This window comes from Cupressus sempervirens, chromosome 1 (genome assembly GCF_028749045.1).
Source record: "Cupressus sempervirens isolate cs-2001-9-10 chromosome 1, ASM2874904v1, whole genome shotgun sequence".
NCBI classification, from domain to species: domain Eukaryota; kingdom Viridiplantae; phylum Streptophyta; class Pinopsida; order Cupressales; family Cupressaceae; genus Cupressus; species Cupressus sempervirens.
This window is the reverse complement of record NC_143118.1, coordinates 579,886,417-579,906,884: the sequence shown is the minus strand read 5'-3', so window position 1 is coordinate 579,906,884 and position 20,468 is coordinate 579,886,417. Positions and strand designations below refer to the sequence as shown.

Genomic DNA, 20,468 nt, shown 5'->3' with positions numbered 1-20,468 from the left:
AGCAATTCTTTATTAGGTTCTACCCGGAAAAGGCCAGGGAAGTAATGGGAAGATTGGGTTTTACTCCCAATATAAGGGCAGGTCAATTAACTATCCAAAAAAGGTCGGGATATACTATTGTTCAAAATAAAAAGAATACAATGGACAAAGGCAAACAAATAATTCAGTCCACTACTAGGGTTTTGGAAGAGAGGCCTACTGAGCCCTCCCCTAAGAGGAGGAAAATAATAAGAGAGGAGGATTCTCATGTTGAGGAGTATTCGCCTTCATAGACCCCTTTGAGAACCGGGAAGGAGCAACTCACTATTGAGCAAATTGAACAAATTGGATCACAAGGGGGAGTTTTTGTCACTCAAGCAGAGATCGATGAAGGTAACCCCCGAGAACCTCCTGTGCCAAGCCTCGAGCTAACTGTAGCTAATTTTAAGGGAAGGGAATTGGACCCTGTTTTGGAACAAGCTAGCCAACAATTTTTGTTAGATGACAGTTTTGTAAGGTCTAGGGGTTTCCATCAATTTTTTGGAGGGCAAGCATCCACAATTTTGAGGAAAGATGTAAGAACATGAGAACAGAGCATCCAGAAATGGATGAAGCCTCCATCCAAAACCAAATAAAGGAGAAAATGATGCAAGAATTCCAAAACATTACCCTTGAGGAGGGAAGGCAAATGGTAAAAAATTCTAACATACTATTGTTTCCTAATTGGGATATTGCATATGCATTGATTTTCAACTCTGTTTCTAATAGAGTGGAGTTACAAGACCCAAATAAAAAGGAATTTGCAGGGACTGCTTTTAGTGATGATCAAACTACTCTTGTTATGTGGTCATTAAGAAGAGGATCCATGATTGTATCAGCACAACCTGATGGTTCAGGACTGATAGAGAATATTATTGTGAGGAGAGTTGCTGATACCTCACACGTACAGGCAGCGCACATGAATGTGGATTATTCTCAGTTTGCCTTGGCTACTGCTAAAAGCGAGGCAAAGGAAATGTTTGAATTACAAAGTAAATATGAGGCAATTGTAGATGCCTACAATAAAGAGGTAAAAAGGAGAGTTGAGCTTGAAAACAAGCTACTGGGAAAATCCACCAGGCCTAAAATAACATACCCTCACCCCCCTGTTGAACCTTTCAAATCTACCCCCCTCATTGAAATACCAGACACACCCCAAGGGCCACAGTATTACACTGCTGAGGATTTTGAAGAAGAAAAGAGTAAACTGTGGGCCTTACATGTAGAGCTGGAATCTAAATATGAAGATAAACTAAGAACAACTCTTACATATCTAGGAGACAAGGTTGGCCACTAATCCATGATCAATTGGCCAGGGTGATTAACATCTGGGAGGAGTTAAAAGCAGATGACGAGGCTCTAAAGTCTATTGTGAACAAATGGGTGAGAAGGGAGAAAGCAATAACCTTCTTGTGTCTATCTTTTATAAATAATTCTCATGATCAGATTGATAAAATCTTTGACATTGTTTCTAATCTTGTTGATTTTGATAGCAAAAGGATACATTTATAGAAGATAATAATAGGCTACTTAGACAAATATAAGAGCCAAAAATTCAATTTATTTCCTCATGCTCTAGATAAGAAAAATAGTTTGAAAAGAAAAGAGGAATGGGCGAAGGAACTTGATGATTTATTCTGTTTAAGAATGAATCAAGTCATAAATGAAACAGGGCATGCACGGTGGGCCACCACAATAGAAAAAATGGTGAAAGCCAAAATATTCTTTGATTCTTTAAAACAGGAATTTGTTGATATTGATAATGAGGTTGATTATATAATAAAGAAACCAAAGGATATTTTGCAATTCAATTGGCCAGATGACACATTATTTGACAGGTGGATGGCAGAAATGGCTTCTACTAAACAGTTTGATGTAGATGAAACTGACAGTGATGAGGTGTAGGGTGAGGAAGTCCAAATCATTGATACCATCACTACTCAAACCCAATTAGAAGAAGAAGACAAGAAAAACCTGTCACTTTCAATTGCAGAACTAGGACCACAAGATGCCAATACAATTAAAGAAAAGGAAAAGGTAGAAGTTGTCCTTACCATGCAGAGTGAAGGTGGTGGAAGCCTACAGGTGGAGGTTAATGTACCCTCATCAGAAAAAACTTCATCGTTGGCTAATTTAATAGTTACATATGAAGATAAATCAGATCAATAGCCAACTCAGCAACATCAGAACATGTAACAGAAGCTGACCCACTGAAAGGAATGATTTGATTTCGATATCTTCTGTTACCCATAGTTTTGTCATTTTGTGATAGGTGTATGTAGATATTCCTTGTAAAAGACACCTGTTAGTTTCTCTTAGCCTAAAGCTTGTTGCATTTCACACTATATAAGTGAAATTCCAGAGCAAGAGAAAAGGTCCGAATTCTATTTGCTAAGTGATACACTTAGTCTGTTTTTGGTCCACCATTTTTGAGCAAAAATTCGTGATGTATTTTCTCTATCAGATCTTGAGAATACATGAATATATAATGATCTGTGTTTCTTTCTGAAGGTCATTCCGAGTCTATTGTAAATTGTATACAATTTTCAAGGAAAATGAATACAAATTATGAATTGTCCCCATATTAGTTCTTCCTAAACTTTGTCTCCTTTTGATTACTTGGTTATCTTGATGTTGTATAAGTAAAGGCTTGTGCAATTGAATGCAGTTCAATTAGGTTGTATATCTGTTTATCACGGTTGTTAATTCAATGGATTAAGTAAAAGCTTTGATGAATATGATAAGGTTGCTACAGTAGTGGAAAGGATTTTGAATGACGATTTTTGATAAGAATTGCTGATAAAATTTGTTGTAAGGCAACAAATTTAGATCTAGAGATTTGTAGTAGACTCTAAACCCCAATGGATTAGGCACTGATCAAATTTAATCCAGTTGAAAGAGAAATGTGTCACACATGATTGTCAAAATGTAGAATTATAATAAACTTTACTTTTATTTTCTATAGATCTTCAAAGTTGGCCTCTACTTGTTTGCATGAAATGTTTTAGCTTTAGTTAGCCATTATTGCTGAGAATATCTGTAGACCTATAGAAGATTTTTGGCCATATCTATTATATGGGATGTGTTTATTAAAGTATCAAGAATTGTACATGTATTGGAGAATTTGAGATGAGAATCAAAATGAAACTAAGATAATTCTCATACAGTTTTTCCAGTCTTGTATCATCCTTGGGTATACCCACCCTGGTTTTGCAGAGCCAAAAGAGTAGAAAACCACCCTTGGTTTTGTAGAAGTTGGGCCCAAATGGTGTGCACATACAATTGATAATAAGAATTGGCTAGTCTTTAGATTGTGTGAGTATTGTCATCTTGGTATTAAGCATTTTGTTGCTTAGTAGTTTTAAAACACCAACAAGTTTGTTATTCATCCAAATGGAAACCCTTGTAGGAAGACCTAATTGCAATGCAACAATTAAATGTAATGTTGAAATATAGGAGAGAGATTCTTTTGGTTGAACTAGAAGATAAATCATCTTCTAACAAAATGACAGATACTTTCGGTGAAGGATCCAAACTACATCAATTCAATTATATTCTAGTAAATTTAGGTGCCATCTTCATCATAAGTTTTTGAAGATAGTCCAGTATTTGTAGGTGTCATCTTCATTAAAAAATTTCCATGATAGTCTATTAGTTTGAGGAGTCATCTCCATCACAAGTTTTCCATGGCATACTTGTAGTTCGAGGTGCATTGAAGACCTTTTATCACTACATGAGCTAGTAGTAGATGGTGATTATTCATTATCATCATCAACATCTAACATAGAATCACATGAATATCATGTTTTATAGCCCACATGGCCTAGGTATTGAGGGTACAACTCCAAGCACTAAACACACCAGATTTCAAATTATTATCTTTATGTGTTGATGTTTAAGTTGAATTTTCTAGAGTTGAAGAGAGAAACACACTCAATTTTTTTTTCTTTTTGTTTTTTTTTTGAATATGAAACTGTTGTCTAAATCATACAATATAATTCTGTATTATTAAAACAAAAATACAAGAAAAATATGATACCAACACAACTATTTATCTAAAACAAAAAATTTGTCATTATTATTTCTTCTAAGCTTTTACAACTACAACTTCTGCATACACATTTCCTTTCTTTTCTTTCATTACTATAACAAAAAGTATAATAGTTGTTACAATAGACCAACATTCCAAATGATAAATCTGCATCTACACATTTTCAATAAAATGAAACAACAAGTACATTACATTCTTTTTGCAACTAGACTCTTTTTAACACTTATCATCAAAACATCACTGAGAAAAAACACTTGAGTGGAGACTCTCCCATTTATATTACACAACAATGGCTGAACTTTGGCATAAAAAATAATAATGATAGTAATAGTATTCACTTCCATCTTCAATATTATCATAAAAACCTACAACAAAAATACACATGTACCTATGGAAATATGCTCGAAGAGAAATCCCTCTCCTCGACCACCGGAGATACAGGTGTGATTGGAGGTTATGAATGGAAGAGCTTTTGAAGTTGAGCACATCAGGAAGAATGAAAGAAAGACAATATTGAGAGTTTCAAACTACTATTTTGCCCCCCCCTATATTGATGCAAATGCAGGGCCCCCTTTCATATTATTCCCAGGGCTAGCAGGCATCATTAATCAAGTGGGTGGAGAAAACCTAAAACGAAATTGGGCTTAGAGAAAACCATGCGAAAATGTAGAGATAACCATGCGAAAATGCTCCAAAAATGTCAAATGAAACCGGGCATGAAAGACGTAATTGGGCAAATGTTTTTAAAACTTTGTGGATGTATAAGCCCTGTGTTGGTCAAAATTTTGACAAACACGGGTCCTAAATGTAAAAAAATGAAATTTTTTCCTTTACATTTCGACCACCCTAAATTTATTTAGTTGATGGTCAAAATTTTTGGTCGAAAAATGATGTTAAATGTAGTAGTGAAACATGAATTTATCTGATGCTTTCTTCTTAACTACTCTAATTTGGGTGAGATTGCCAAGCCTCCCTTTACAATATTGGCATGAAGACATTTTTAAGGGAATAGCGAGATCTTTTGGGGAACTTATTACTGTTGATTAGGCTATGGCTACAAAATCAAAACTAAATAGTGCTAGGTTATATGTGATAGTGGTTAACCTGAACAACCTCCTTGATAAGGTGGAATTGTTTTCAAAACTAGGGAAAAGGAATCAAGAAGTAACTTATGAGGGCCTTCCAAATACTTGTTTTTCTTGTAAAAAATAGGGTAATTGGGTTAAAAACTATCCTACTAAAATAAAAAATCAAACTAAGGTTGTTAAAGAGGACAAGAAGAAGGAGGACAAGACTCAAAAGAAAGAATGGAGACCAAAAACTAAAAGTTAGAATGAAAAAGGAAATATTCTAAATCCTGGAACTAGTTTTGAGAATGGAAAATAGAATTTGAATTCTTAAAAGTAGGATGATGGTCCTATTTCATCTGGGGGAGAAACCCACTTGCCTTATTCGATTTAACAAATTTTCATATACGAAAAGAATGCTTTTAAATGGGAGGATTTTTTTGAACAGGAGGAAATAGAGGAAGGAAAAATTATGGAAGTAACAAGCAGTCATTTGATTTTGGAGGAAATACAAAATGGGGAAGACCATTACTTGTTGTTGGAGGAAGTGCAAAATGGGAAAGACCACACTTCTGAGACTCAACAAAATGGGGTAGTCCATGCTGCTGAGATTTAGAATATCAAATCCTAGTCTCTTGAAACACCTTTGTGTAATGACTTAAATCCTTTTTGAAATGAGTCAGAACCAGAGCAGAAAAGTCTAGAAAAGTTGGACCTAAAATAGAAACAAAGCCAAAAGAAAAAGACTGAGAAGAAAAGCTCTTGAATTCCTAAGAGAATTGAGACCCGAAGCATTAAAATGAATCAAAACTCTAAGGTGGAGCAACAGATTAAGATTAAACCAAATGTGGGGACATAAAAAAAATCAGGAAGAAAATCTTCAAGGAAAACAAGGGAAATTGAAAACTTACAGAATATTGTTGATGGAAGACAGGCAACTATTCTTGATTTTACCCCATAAAAATAATCATGAAAATCATTACTTGGAATATTAGGGGGATGAGTAGTATTCATAAATTGGATATTATTCGTTACTTTGTTAGGGAGCAAAAACTAGATATCTTTTTGCTTCAAGAAACAAAGATGGAAAAGGAAAGAGATGAAAAGATCAATTCTTTCAAGGAATACTATTTAAAGGCTAGTAGTTCAGAAGGGGCCTCAGGAGGAACTCTAATTCTTTGGAAAAAATCCCTATTCTCTGGTCTTTTTATTAATGAAAGTAAGCACTTCATGGTAGTTAAAATGACTAACTTATGCCTGAACTTTGAGTGGTTCTTAGTCAATATGTATACCCCTAATACTAAGAATTCTAGGAAAAAAGTTTGGAAAACTTTATCTAATGTTAAGAGCAAAGAACAAAATGGTAGATGGATCTTTATGGGTGATTTTAATGTTCCCCTCTATGATCAAGAGAAAAAAGGAGGAAATGTTAGTCAGCTTGGTGGGATGTTGGATTTAATGGAATTTATTAATAACGAAGGGCTTATGGATATGGATCTCCATGGTATAGAGTTCACTTGGTCTAATAAAAAGATTGACAATGATTGTATTCAAGCTTGTTTGGATAGGGCTTTGATTTCCCCAGATTGGACCAATGATTTTGTTTGTAAACTGGAAGCTTCTTAGAAAGTTAGTTCAAACCATTTTCCTTTGATTTTTACTATTGTTAAGGCATACTCTAAGAAAAACTTCCAATTCAGATTTGAAAAAATGTGGATGTAGCACCCACATTTTAAAAGTAATTTGGAGGTGGAACATTGAAGTTGAAGGGAATGCTCTTTATAAAGTGGCTAATAAACTTAGTAATGCTAAAAAGGAGGTTAAGATCTGGAATAAAAGATGTTTTGGGAACATTTTTGAGATCGAACCTAAATTAAGGAAGAGCTTACAAGTATCCAGGATAGGATTTATAAGGAAGGGTATACTCCTGATCTAGTTAGAGAAGAAAATGGTAAACTGGCTAAGTATCATGATATTGTCAGTAAGGAGGAAATCTATTGGAAGCAAAGGTCAAGACTTGTCTGGTTGAAGGAAGGGGATAGAAACACTAGGTTCTTTCACCTTTCTACAATGAAGCATAGGGCTAAAACTCACATCTCTAATAAAATGGTAGGTGATATGAAAATTACTGAGGAAAAGGATATCTCGAATGAATTGGTTTCTTTCTTTGCTTCCCTTATGAGTGCTGATCCTAATATTGATCTTTGTAACCAAGATGAAATCTTTAGTGTCATTCCCCCTTTGGTTACTAGAGATCAAAATAAGATGTTGGGATCCATTCCTAATGATAAGGAAATTTATTAGGTTGTTTGCTCCTTAGGTGGGGATAAATCTCCTGGCCTGGATGGATTTCCTATGTTTTTTTAAAAAAATGAGTGGAATTTGGTAGGGAAAGATGTTTGTTGTGCTGTCAAAGAATTTTTTGGGGCTAAAAGTTTGTTGAAAGAGATTAATTCTACCTTTCTTTGCCTAATTCCTAAAAAGGTGGGTGCTAATTCTCCAGACCAATTCAAGCTTATAAGTTTATGCAATTCTTTTTATAAGATCATTTCTAAGGTCCTCACTTCTAGGCTACTCTTGGTGCTTCCAAATATTATTGCTGAATAACAGAATGGCTTCGTTCTAGGTAGACAAATTCTGAACTCTATCATAGCTGTGCATGAGAATATCCATTCTTTATTTTCTTCTAACAATCAGGGCTTCATTATGAAAATTAATATTGGTAAAGCCTATGATAGAGTGGAGTGGACCTTCCTTGAAAAGGTGTTATTGGATTTTGGTTTTAATAATAATATTGTGAGGATTGTTCTTCAACTCATCTTCATCTCTTTGATTGCGGTTTTGGTTAATGGGTACTCTTCTGCTTTTTTAATCCCTCTAGAGGTCTAAGATAGGGAGACCCTTTATCTCATATTCTTTTCACCATAATGGTTGATTGATTGGGTAGGTATATTAGAAAATTGGTTTTGGATGGTGATATTAAAGGCTTGCAACCCTCTTCTCATCCCCTTATTTGCTCCCATGGTCAGTTTGTTAATGACACTTTTTTTATGGGCAAAGCTAATGTTAGGGAAGTTAGAAATCTGAAAAAAGCTCTAAGCTTCTACTCCTTAGCCTCAAGATAGCTAATTAATTGGAATAAAAGTTCTTTGTTCTTTGTGAACACCCTAGTGTCTAGACAAACCAAAATTGCTAAAAATCTTGGGATGTTCCATAGGATCCTTTCCTTGTACTTACTTGGGCCTCCCTTTGGGGCTTAATGCCTCTAATTCCTTTTGGGAAGATATAATCAAAAAGTTTTCTAAGAAACTTGCTGGATGGAAGGGAAACCTGTTGAACCAAGTTGGTAAAGTCACTCTTTTGAAAGCTTGCCTTTAAAGTATACCTACTTATGCTTTGAGCCTTTTCAAAATTCCCACTAAATATGCTGATTCCCTTAACAAAATCCAAAGGAACTTTCTTTGGTTTGGTACCAAGGAGAAGAAGAGAATGACCCTAATTGCTTGGGACAATATTTATAAAATGGTCAAAGATGGAGGCTTGGGAATAAAGACTATTCAAAGTATGAACAAGGCTCTTCTTGCTAAGCAAGGATGGAGAGTGTACCATGATGATAAGGAGTGGAGCTCTATATGGAAAAATAAATATTTGTATAATGCCCCTTCTCTTTCTGATTTCTTCTCGTATTCCTTTTTATTTCCCCATCTGCTATATGGGGGGTTGTGTAAGGTGCTAAGAATATCTTAAGTTAAGGGTGCTCATGGAAAGTTGGAAATGGGAAAAAGATATAGTTCTGGGAAGATTCTTGGGTTATGGACCATCCGCTGATAGAAGATTTTGAGGATAGGACTTATATTAAACAATGCAAGCAGTTTTATGGTATTCATGTGGAAAATTATTGGGCTAACAATAGATGGGTTAGTCTAACTAACATTAGCTAGGACTTCAATAATATCCAGATTATGTTGAATGCTTACTATTTGTAGCCCAATAAGGAGGACAAAATGTTATGGAGGAATGATGCTAATAGGATTTTCAAAGTCTCTTCTATTTTTAGATCTAAAGAAAAAGGACCTAGTCCATTATGGTCTAAAGCCTAGATAAAAGGTCTAATTCCCAAAATCAATATTTTTTATTGGATTCTATTGCATAATAAAATTTTAACCTAGGAAAACTTACAAAAAAGAGGGATAAATGTGGTCAACCATTGCTGTCTATGCAAGAAAGACTGGAGAACAGGGATCACTTGTTTTTAAACTGCAATTATAGCCAAAATGTGTGGAGCTACATATTCATCTTCTGGAATATTGCTTGGGTTCATCATAATAAAATTGAGCACTACTTTTAGAGCTGGACTTGCCCAACTAAGGACAGTAATGTGGAATTTCTATGGAAAATCACCATTCCTCACTTGTGGTGGGAAATCTGGAAAGAAAGAAATAATAGAATTTTCAGAGAGAAAGAAATGCCTAAATGTGTTCTAGGTCAAAACACCATCAGAGAAATAAAGGAAAATTTCAAATCTCAAAAAAATGTTCCTGATGGTTTCTTGATTGATAATCCTATGCATAATATAGAACCTATTAAGAAGGTGGAGGATCAGAGATCAAGTTTAAAATAGAAGGCTCCTCCAAGGGGATCGATTAAGGGGAATTTTGATGGGGTTGCTAAAGGAAACCCTAGAAAAGTAGGGTGTGGAGGAGTTGTAAGGGATCATAAAGGAAAAACTATTGATGCTATAGCTATTCCTACCAGCATATCAACCAGCCATAGAGCTGAAGCCACTGCTGCCCTTTACACCATGAGAATGGCTGTGGAAACTAGAAGCAGGTACCTTTGGATGGAATGTGATTCCCTAAACATTATAAATATGCTCAATGAAAAAACACCAAGAACATGGACTATAGAGGATAGTATAATGGAAATTAAAGCTCTAACGACTAATTTTGAAAAAGTTACCTTTTCCCATTCTTACTAGGAGGGTAATGCCATTGCTGATTGGCTTGCTAGTAGGGCTGTGCAAGGGGGTAGTACACTGAGGTGGCACAACGATCTCAAAAAAAAACATGGATTTAAAATTGCTCATTAAGTATGATGGTACATATGCGATGGAGGGAAAGATCTTCCAAGATTAGTAATTTAATGATAATTGATAGAGGGTCTACGGAGGGGTGTGTTACAATCCCTATGATGTACTTTATTGCTATTATTATCTGGGCATGGCACGTAGGAGGATTAATGAAATCCTTGTTAACTTTTGTGAGTATTTTGGTTTGCTTCATTTTTTCTTTTTTTTGGGATTAGCTATTCTATCCATTCTCAGAGACACACATTGTTTGAAAATGGGGGAAGAGCCAAGGAAACAAGAGCCCAAAAATTGCAAAAATTGGAAGGCTAAAGCCTCTGTCTGGAAAATTCTTGAGAAAGGAAATGTGATTCCTTACCTAGAGTGATCGCATGGTTTTAAACCGCATGTTGCATATGCTTTCTTTAAGAATTGGTTTGAGGATAGGGTAACTCTGCATGGCATCATGGTTCATCTCATAGAGGACTTCATTGCTAAAGTGATGGGTCTCCCAAAGGATGAACTAAAATACAACAAGGAAACAGGCTTTTCTAATGTTGCTTTCAAAAAGTTTTCGAAAACTGAGGAGGAAGAACAAAAGTTGGAGAAGAATGGGGACTTTTACGAGCTTAACCAGATTAAGGTAAAATGGAGGGATGTTTTATCTTGTCTTTGTGAATATTTTATTTTAGATGGAAGATCCAAAAGAGTCCATAGGTTCCATTTTGTTTTTCTGAACCATTTCTAGTATAAAGATAGGATTTCTTTTCCTTTCTACCCGAGGTTCTCGTTATTACAAAGCCTCCATGCCCATAGGAAGAAGGACACTCACCCTATCCTTCATAAAGGCTTCATTCTCTTAATTGAGAATTATTGCAAGACTAAGGTGATTATCATTTCCCCTATTTTGGAGAAGAAAAGGAGGTTGGTGAGTGAATCCCAATCAAAAAAGACCAAAGGGGATGAAGGACAGAGCATGAAGAAGAAATTAGTGATTAAGGATACCCCCCAAAATAATGTTGAGGATATTACTGAGTCTTCTGATAAATATGAAGATAAAAATGTGGAGACAGAGGAAGATAGAAAGATGGGGGATATTAGCTCTAACTTGGAGGGTTATCTTGGTAGTAAAGATGAGACCAGGAAGAATGATGTGGAGGAACGTCTAGATAAAAATGAAGGGTCAGATAACATTGGTAATGAAGAAAACTAGGATGGAAAAACCTATAGATTTAGAGAGGAAAATGTGGAGGACAAAATGGGAAGGGAGAAAGATTTAGGAAAAGAAGAAGAGAAGGGCACAGAGATCCCTAGGGAGAAGGAGGTAGATGATCTGAGTTTGGGGATTTCACTCTCCTTCCTTAATACTGCAAAGATTAAAGCCGACTCCTCCCTCTGTGGAGATTCATAGACTTACAATGAGATTATGCAATTAAAGAAAAAATTGGGAAAAGTGCAGAAGGATTAGGAGAATGATTGGGCCAAACTTGTGCTGCTAGAAACCTAGGTGGGAAATATACCTAAAAAATTGAAGGAATATGAACAAGGTCTTTGGCATATGATCAAGGAAAGTGGCAACAATATGGAACAAGTGACTTCTAGTTTGTGTGTGGTTATGACAAGTTTGGGGAAGAAGACCAATGAGGATACTATGTCTCCTAGAGGACCAAGTAAAAGGACCAGATTGAGCTCATAGAAGAAGGCTGCTGAGGTTTTTTCTAGTACTAGCTTTACCCCACTTGATACCAATCTTAGTATAGCAAAAGTGGGGAAGGAGGCTGCAAAGATGATCAAGGAGCTATAGTAGTGGTCTAGTTTTTTCTGTTTATGGTTTTAGTTTCATTTTGAAAGCTTTGTAAAACTTGTAGGTATCAGGTCCTTGTAAAACCTGGATGCATTTTCTGGTTACATTCTATGATTTCAGGTCCTTGTAAAACTTGATTTTGTGTCTATTTTTTGGTCTTAGGATTTTGTTTCCTAGTTTTGCTATGATTGAATATCTTTTTTCTATTGTTAGGGGTTTCGGGTCCCCTCAAAACTTGTTCTTACCTTAATCAAAAACTTTTTTCAATGGGCCCTTGGTCTACTGATGAAGTTAAATGGTTTTTAATGAGCCCACCATGGATCAAGTCTTGCTGAGTGCATGGATCCAACATGGAAAAGAGATGAGGCCAAGATCACGTCCCAAGAAAATTTGGTAGAATGGAAACCCCTTAGTACTTAGCTCTTAGTCGAAGAGTTTCAACCGTAATCTCATGCTCCCAAATTGGGTAGCTACAAATATTTTATGGAGGACCTCCATAAAAAAAGTAGGAACATTTCAACTAAATCAAATCCCACACATCAAAGTGAATAGAGGTAAAATGATTAGAAAGAAAATAATGGTGTATGTAGAATAGGGTAAAATATGATGTGAGGGGGTGTATAGGACTTATTCTTAACCCATTTTCCCAAAAGGAATGATCCAAATTGATTAACCATAGAGAAGTGATCAATGCACAACTAAATTAAACAATGGAGAATATGAAGAAGGAAATCCTAAAATCTACTATAGAAAGTATGTACTTGAAATCTTGAACGAATACAAGACAAATTTACTAACCTCAAAGTAGGGCAAATATGGAAAATGCTGATTTTTGAAGTCTATGTGTAGTTTTGGGTAATTTTGCAACCTATTTCAGAATGGAAATGCTGAGATAGAGAAATCCCATAAAACTTTTGTCCTTTCGAGTGTAGGTCAACCGTGACCTAGATAGCGAGGCACAATCTTACCCCAAAAAGTTGACTTTGACCTACATTGCTTGAACATAAATCTTCTTGTGGATCCCAAAAGTTTGACAAAAAAGGTATCCAAATCTACACTCCAATTCATTGTCATATACCTTTACCTACAAGAAAAATAGTTTTTTTGTTTGGATGGGGGGTTTGCCTTGGTCAAACCCCAGTTTGAAATCAACCTTGAAATTGTAATTGTAATTGCAATATAAATAAACAAAGTAAATGGAACTATTCACCTTGCTTATGTTGAAATCCTTGTGGAGGATTCAAATCCTTGAATCCACAAGTATGGATGCTCCAAAAGAATGTAGAATTGTATAGGATGTCACAAATCAATGGCATTAGATCTTCAACACCAATCTTGAATGGATCTTCACATAGGAAAAGACTTGAATGAATGTGGATGGAGAAATCTTCAACAAGAGGGCTTCGTAGAGATTGAATATTGATTCCTTCAATGGCTAACAAATGGATCTCTTTGATGAATTGGATCTTGAATACTTGAATGCTTGATAATGAATCATCTAATATATCTTTTTATGCCTTAGATAGTAGATCTTCACTTCATAGAATAATGTATGCACAAAATAATGGTTCATAGAAAGTGTGTGTCAAAATGAGGGAATAAGGCTTCCTTATATAGAGATCTAGGGCACAAACTTCTAGAGAAGGATGACATTGGAGAATTAAATCCTAATTAACCTTAACTCCTAGAAATGGACCTAGATTAAATGCAATTTAAGAGTTTACCATTCCAAAACCCGAAGCAGTTGACCCAGAAGCAAAAAAATGAAACTTTTCGAAGCCTGATATCCTGAAACCTCTAGAACTAGAAAATTGGACCTGGGGTTAGGGATGAGATCGACCTTGCCCTAGGTTAGGGTCAATCTCATTCGTGACTTAGGTCAGGGTCAAGGTTGACCTTGACCTAGAAAGTCAAAGTCCTTAGTTTCGCAAAGAAAGTTGTTAGAAAGAGGTTGGAAATAGAGAGAGAAAACAACTAGATTCATGCAAAGATCCATTCAAGGTGCTTGACATGACCCCACTTACTCGGAGGGCTAAATACTCTTCACATGGAAGTGCTTCCATTTTAAGATGATACACAAAACTATGTGAACAATAATATAACTTAAGTAAGATCAAATCAACCATTCTAAAGATAATCATAAAGGAAAAACCACTTTTATGATAAATAGCCTCCATATTAACTATGATGATAGAATAGATAGTAAAACTTCGCTCATTTACAAATAGAAAAATGAGCTCCATCAAATTAAACACATCACCAACTAAATCTTTTAGATTAAAACGATCAAATTAAAATGATTTACACATTGTTAGACAAACCCTTATGATATCATCTATGATGCAACTGGAATGCAGCACCATATGGCATTAAAAAAAAAACAGCAGCATACATGGTGCATTCTTATTGCCCCTGGCCAGGAGTGATAAGATATGGTAAGATGACAACATGGAGAAAACCACTGGCGCCCACAGAAACCCTCCATATTCTCCATTCTACTCATCCACCGGTCTACTCTGGCGACAGTCAATGCGGCCCATTGTTTAATACCAATCTTCCTCGTTCTTGTTCTATGCGAAACAACGGGCCACGAAAAAGATACATCACAATTAGATCAAAGCGAAAGATGACAAGCAAAAAGCCGGTCTACATGATAAAATTATTGAATATTCTTTCTTCCAGGTCGTCATGGCACGTTTTACTTCAGCTCGCCTACAATAAAAGACAACTCACTTTGCAATTTGCAGGGCCATTCAAATCTTTTGAGCGCTGCCTCTATGAAACTCCAAATTGGTTCGACCCTTGAAAAGGAAACTGAAGTCTCCAAATCGGATTCATAAAGCAAAAGTGGCCACATTATTTGCTTATCATCACGGCCACCCTTAAGCATCACATATCAGTCATATCGAGTTAAGTCTTGTTAAATTTTCAAAGTTCATCATGAACATGGAAAATAATTCCGTAGAGATGTGTGAGAACTCTTGTAGTTTGATGGGGGATGTTAGTTTCGTGATAGGAACAGACATCATTGGAGATCTTAATGATTCGGCTGATTTTTCAAGGGAAGATCTGCTTTGGGTTGATGGGTATGGCCAGCAACTGCCTGAACTATATTGTCATATTGATCAGGAATACCCTCATGAAGTCATCCACATTCAAGAAACTTCAAGCTTCTCACAGAGTCATGGATTGATTGACAATAATCTCGATCTTCATGGCACACCAGAAACGAAAAGTGCATTCCGGAGTTACAAGAAAGTTTCTACAAAAGAATTCCAGTTCTGTTTCGCACCGACAATGAAGCAGAAATCACTAAAGAGATGCTTTGATTTTCTAAGGAAGATACATAAAAACAGCAGAGAGAGGTTAAGCTGTGAAGCAAACAGCGGATTGGTGGAGGAGTTATATACGTCCACACATAGGATTGCTGAGCGCAACAGAAGAATCAAACTCAATCAGCAATTGTTGGCCTTACGTTCTCTTCTTCCTCACAATACCAAGGTGAGATTTTTTATATTGTTTTCCTCATAGGTTTCCTTTTGCTGTTAGTGTTTGTTATATCTTATTTATATGCATATTTTTTCATGGGTTTCCTTTCGTTCAACACTGTTTCTCAACAGCTTTCATCATGTGTGGCCTTATGCCTGGCTTCATCTGTTTATTGATGATCATAAATATGGTGTTATTTATTATTTTTTGCAGAAAGTTGATAAAATGTCCACACTGACGAATGCTATAAAGGAGCTGAATCGTCAGAAGCTTCGTATAGAGGAGCTTGAGCAGCTGAATCAAAGGCTAACCAATGCAGTTAGAGAGAACTCGATGAGCGAAGGTTGTAGTAGCTTATCTTATGAAGGTGCAGAAGATTCAAGAAGAGATGCGTTGATGGTTTGTATTTGTGAAGAAGTGGATGTACTTGTTGAGAAAACCAGCATTCCAGATGAACTGATCATTGAAGTAACCCTGAAAAAGATAACAATGAATTGTACTGAGATAGATGCCATTGCTAGAGTGGATAAGTGCTTGAGAGAAATGAATTTGGAGGTAGTGAGAATCCAATGGAGGGAGTTAGAACCATCAAACCAATTAATTGAGGGGACAATTCGCAGTAAAAGAAAGGTACCATCTTGTACACAAACTTGTAGTGTTTGTATACAAATAGAAGTTAGTTTTCTAATGCTAAAATTGACAAACTTTGTTTCCTAACGCATGATGTAGGGAGAGCGATGGGGGGCAAACAAGAGGAAGAAGATTAAGGCGGCGGTGAAATGTTCTCTGAATGCTAGTTGAGGATTATTTGTAAGAAAATGATGTGCAATATTTAGTACAATCATGCATACAATTGTGTTACTTGCACTTAGGTCAACATAGATTTCTAAATATTTGGTGAGTTGTATTATAACATTGTAATATTAGTCAATATTTAATTTTTATTATTTGATATTAAAAAAGTAATTATATAAATTAATCAATATTGACTATGGGTCAAAAGGGTTTAGTAGCACATGGTTGATGAAATAATTGTCATAAAGTTAGTTGCAAGTTTCTTTACCAAAGTTGTTTTATAATAATCTTATTTTGAATATGTGAAAATGCATGATAAGACAATACAATATTTGAGAGTTTGTTGTGGATCTGATTTAATAGAAATTCTTGATTAATGGTTAGTGTTTCTATACAAATAGAAGTTAGTTTTTTATGCTAAAATCGACATACTTTGTTTCGTAATGCATGATGTAGGGAGAGCAATGGGGGGAAAACAAGAGGAAGAAGATTAAGGTAGTGGTTGAATGTGCTCTAAATGCTAGTTAAGGATTATTTGCAAGGAAATGATGTGTCATACTTAGCACAATCATGCATAAAATTGTGCTGCTTGCACTTAGGTCAACATAGATTTCTCATTATCTCGTGAGTTGTATTACAACATTGCAATATTACTCAATATAATTTTTATTATTTAATATTGAAGAAGTAATTATATATTTAAGTAATCAATATTGACTATGGGTCAAAGGAGGTTCAGTAGCACATGATTGATGAAATAATTGTCATAAAGTTGGTTGCAAGTTTCTTTACCAAAGTTTTTTTTAATAATCTTATGTTGAATATGTGAAAATGCATGAAATGATAAGGCAATACAATATTTGAGAGTTTTTTGTGGATTTGATTTAATAGAAATTCTTGACTAATGATTATTCATATGTTTCTTTTAAATGAGAGTTTTTTAGAAGAGCTTATAAATATATCGTCCTGGTAAGAAAAAAACCTCACCATTAGATTTGGGTTGACCTTTTAATGAATTTGATATAAAATTACACTCTTGAGTATTATTGACTTCTAAGGAAAAACCTTTTAGGCACTACATGGTGTTGAAGAATCTAAGGTATATGCAAACTAGGAGAATAAGGATCACAACATGATGATATATGAGTCCTATGAATGTATTTAAATCATTAGAAGTCACAATAAGTCCACATGAATTTTATATTCTATAAAGTTGCAAAAATAGTCATAGTAGGACTAGAATGTTGAATCTTGCCCAAAAATCTGATAAAGAACAATAGTGAATTTAACTAGAAAAGATGCAAGAGGCACATAAATATCTTGGGAAAACCTTAAAGAGGAGAAAACCTAGCCACACACAACAAAAGTTGATTTTATTGATAATGAAATTCAAACATACAATGCCTTTAGCTTGATGTGACATATATAACTCATAGAGAGACTCTTCACATTACAACTGAAGGTCTCTTGAGTTTCTCAAAATATAACTCTGTATTTAAATACAACTCTACAAAATTTCATGTCTTAATGCATGACAAATGATGTATGTCATTACATTTAATATTACACTTTAATCATAAGTGTTCTTTTTAGTTGAACGTGATGATAAGGGTATTAACTTTTGGAGTAACCACCAACATTCCCCTTTGAGATTTGTGGCATGGCTTAACCATCTCCTATGTTCTATAAGCCTAGTGGTTGTATCAGTCATTGACAAGTCAAGCTTTTGGTGTAACACCAAACCTAGCTTGTTATAAGTGGTATGAAAGCTTAGTTATAGGTTTGAATCTCCTTAGGTAATGTTGAGGGGGGATTGTTGGACCAACTGCCAACATTCCCCTTTGGGATTCATGACATGACTTAATTACCTAGTGTGTTCTATAGTCTAGTGGTTGTATCAGGCATTGATAGGTCAATCTTTTGGTGTAATGTCAACCCTAGCTTGTAACAAATGGTATCAAAACTTAGTCATAGGTTTTAATCTCCTCAAGTAATGCTGAGGGGGAGGATTGTTGGACTAACTGCCAATGTTCCCCTTCAGGATTTGTGACATGGCTTAACTGCCTCCTACATTCTACAAGTATAGTGGTTGTATTGGGCATTGACAAGTTGATCTTTTAGTATAACGACAACCCTAGCTTGTAACATTATCATCTCGAGATAAAGATTTCTATTACTATACAAATTTCAAAACTCCCTCTTAGAAAGAGAGAAATCTTTAGCTAAATAGTTAGACAATGACACAACCAAAATTTCAATGATAAAATCTAATCACATAGATCCTATAAATTCATGGAATTACTTAGCATAAAAATCGTATAAGAAATTAAACCAATTTTCATCAAGATGCTATCATGGAATATCTCAACATGATGCTAAGAGAACAATTTACTAATTTTTAATAATCATGAAATCACTCAACATAATAAACCTCTACCAATTACTCATAATCATGGAATCAATCAACCTGAAAAATCTACAAAGATCACATTTAGTTTTCATCGTAGACTCACTCAATGTGATGCTAACACGAAATGTCTCAACATGACAAGTTAGTAAGGTGTAAAACCAACATTTTATCATAGATTCTCTCAATGTCATATAGTCATGGACTCTCTTAGCATGACTTCCAACTCCCATCATGAAATCTCTCAATGCGATATCATCATGGACTCTTCTACCACGATGTTCACTCCTAGAGTGAAAGAGTTATCGGGTTGACCTTATAAGTGTCATGAATAGGGTATCATAATCAACAAGAAATGCAATCACACCAAAAAATCATTTCCATCAAGAGTCTCAAAAAATACTATAAATGAAATCATAGCTAAAAATATTTTCCAATATGAGTCTCAAAATCTATAATGGAAAACATGTATATGATTAGCAAGGATTCAAGAAATACTCCCTCTTAACTATGATCATCATAATAAGGTAGTTGATGAAGCCTCTCTTTGAAGCTAAAACATCTCCCACTTAATTAAAGAAACTTGCTTATCTCATTTCCTTTTATTGCATTCTATAGCTAAGATCGATTAGATCAACTTATCATAAAGATTAATTCAGGACTATTTTGATCATAAGAAGATAGCAAAAATAAATCCCCCTCTGAAGATGAAACATCACCATTTGGATGCAAAAGATTTATTTTGTTTTATTGCAACATATGGAAAAATCAACCAAACATAAACTATTGTCAATGATAACTATTTATTAACAATAATGCTTATGTTTAGTTTTTATTGGAGTGACTGCATGTATTTCCTTCACTCATAAATAAAGATACACATGTATATATTGTATCATCTAAAAATAGAAGCACTTCCATGTTAAGAGCATTTAGCGCTCCAAGTAAGTGGTCTGGGGTCATGTCAAGCACCTTGAATAGGTCTTTGCATGGATTTGGTTATTTTCCGCTTGTTCTACTTCACTCTCTCTCTATTTCTAGCCTCTTTTTGACAACTTTCTCTATGAAATTGAAGACTTTGACTTTCTCAATCAAGGATGACCTTTTAGATCAAGGTTGACCTTAACCCTAACCTAGGTCAAGGATGACCTCAACCTTGACCTAGGGTAGGGTTGACCTCATCCCTGACCCTAGGTTCAATTTTTAAGTTTTGGGAGTTTTGGGATATTGGGCTTTGGAAAGTTTAGTTTCCTGCTTATGGGTCAATTGTTTTGGATTTTAGAATGGTACAATCTTAAAATACATTTAATCTAGGTCCATTTCTAGGTGTTAAGATTAATTGGGATTTAATTCTCTAATGTCGGCCTTCTCTAGAAGTTTGTGCCCTAGATCTCTATATAAGGAAGCCTTCTTCCCTTATTTTGACATCCATTATCTATGAGCAAAGTTATTATCTATGATCTGTCCACCTACTATGAAGTTTACACACACAAGAGATATTGGATGAACAATTATTCTATGAAGTGAAGATCTACTATTCATCAAGTGTTCAAGCATTTAAGCATTTAAGTGTTCAAGCATCCAATTTATCAAGGAGATCCATTGTTAGCCATTGAAGGATTCAATCTCTAAGGAGCCCTCTTGTTGAAGATTTCTCTGTCCACATTCATCCAAGCCTTTTCCTATGAAAAGTTCCATTCAAGATTGGTGTTGAAGATCTAGTTCCATTGATTTGAGATGTCCTACATATATTTCTACATTCATTTGGAGCA

General features: G+C 35.1%; 1 protein-coding gene across 3 annotated transcripts; it reads left to right on the top strand.

Moving 5' to 3' along the window:
• The first annotated feature begins 14,754 nt into the window (after positions 1-14,754).
• LOC149578746 (uncharacterized) lies at positions 14,755-16,996 on the top strand. 3 transcript variants are annotated; one of them, XR_016357438.1, is made up of 4 exons: positions 14,755-15,506; positions 15,708-16,124; positions 16,224-16,391; positions 16,746-16,996. XR_016357438.1 is itself a non-coding variant. In XM_089805828.1 (4 exons), exons 1-3 carry the CDS (start codon positions 14,946-14,948, stop codon positions 16,293-16,295), a joined length of 1,050 nt encoding a protein of 349 aa, XP_089661954.1. In that variant the 5' UTR covers positions 14,755-14,945; the 3' UTR covers positions 16,296-16,304; positions 16,746-16,996. The 3 variants fall into 3 exon arrangements, 2 of the variants coding, with proteins under 2 accessions (XP_089661954.1, XP_089661916.1); XM_089805828.1 differs by having other exon boundaries at positions 16,224-16,304; XM_089805790.1 differs by lacking the exon at positions 16,746-16,996 and having other exon boundaries at positions 16,224-16,496.
• The last annotated feature ends 3,472 nt before the right edge of the window (positions 16,997-20,468 follow it).

Excerpts from the sequence above, each read along its gene's own strand:
- LOC149578746 (XM_089805828.1), top strand. The coding sequence starts at position 14,946 with ATGAACATGGAAAATAATTCCGTAGAGATGTGTGAGAACTCTTGTAGT. Across the intron at positions 15,507-15,707 it reads TTCTTCCTCACAATACCAAG|AAAGTTGATAAAATGTCCAC; the intron begins GTGAGATTTTTT and ends TATTTTTTGCAG. Across the intron at positions 16,125-16,223 it reads CAATTCGCAGTAAAAGAAAG|GGAGAGCGATGGGGGGCAAA; the intron begins GTACCATCTTGT and ends CGCATGATGTAG.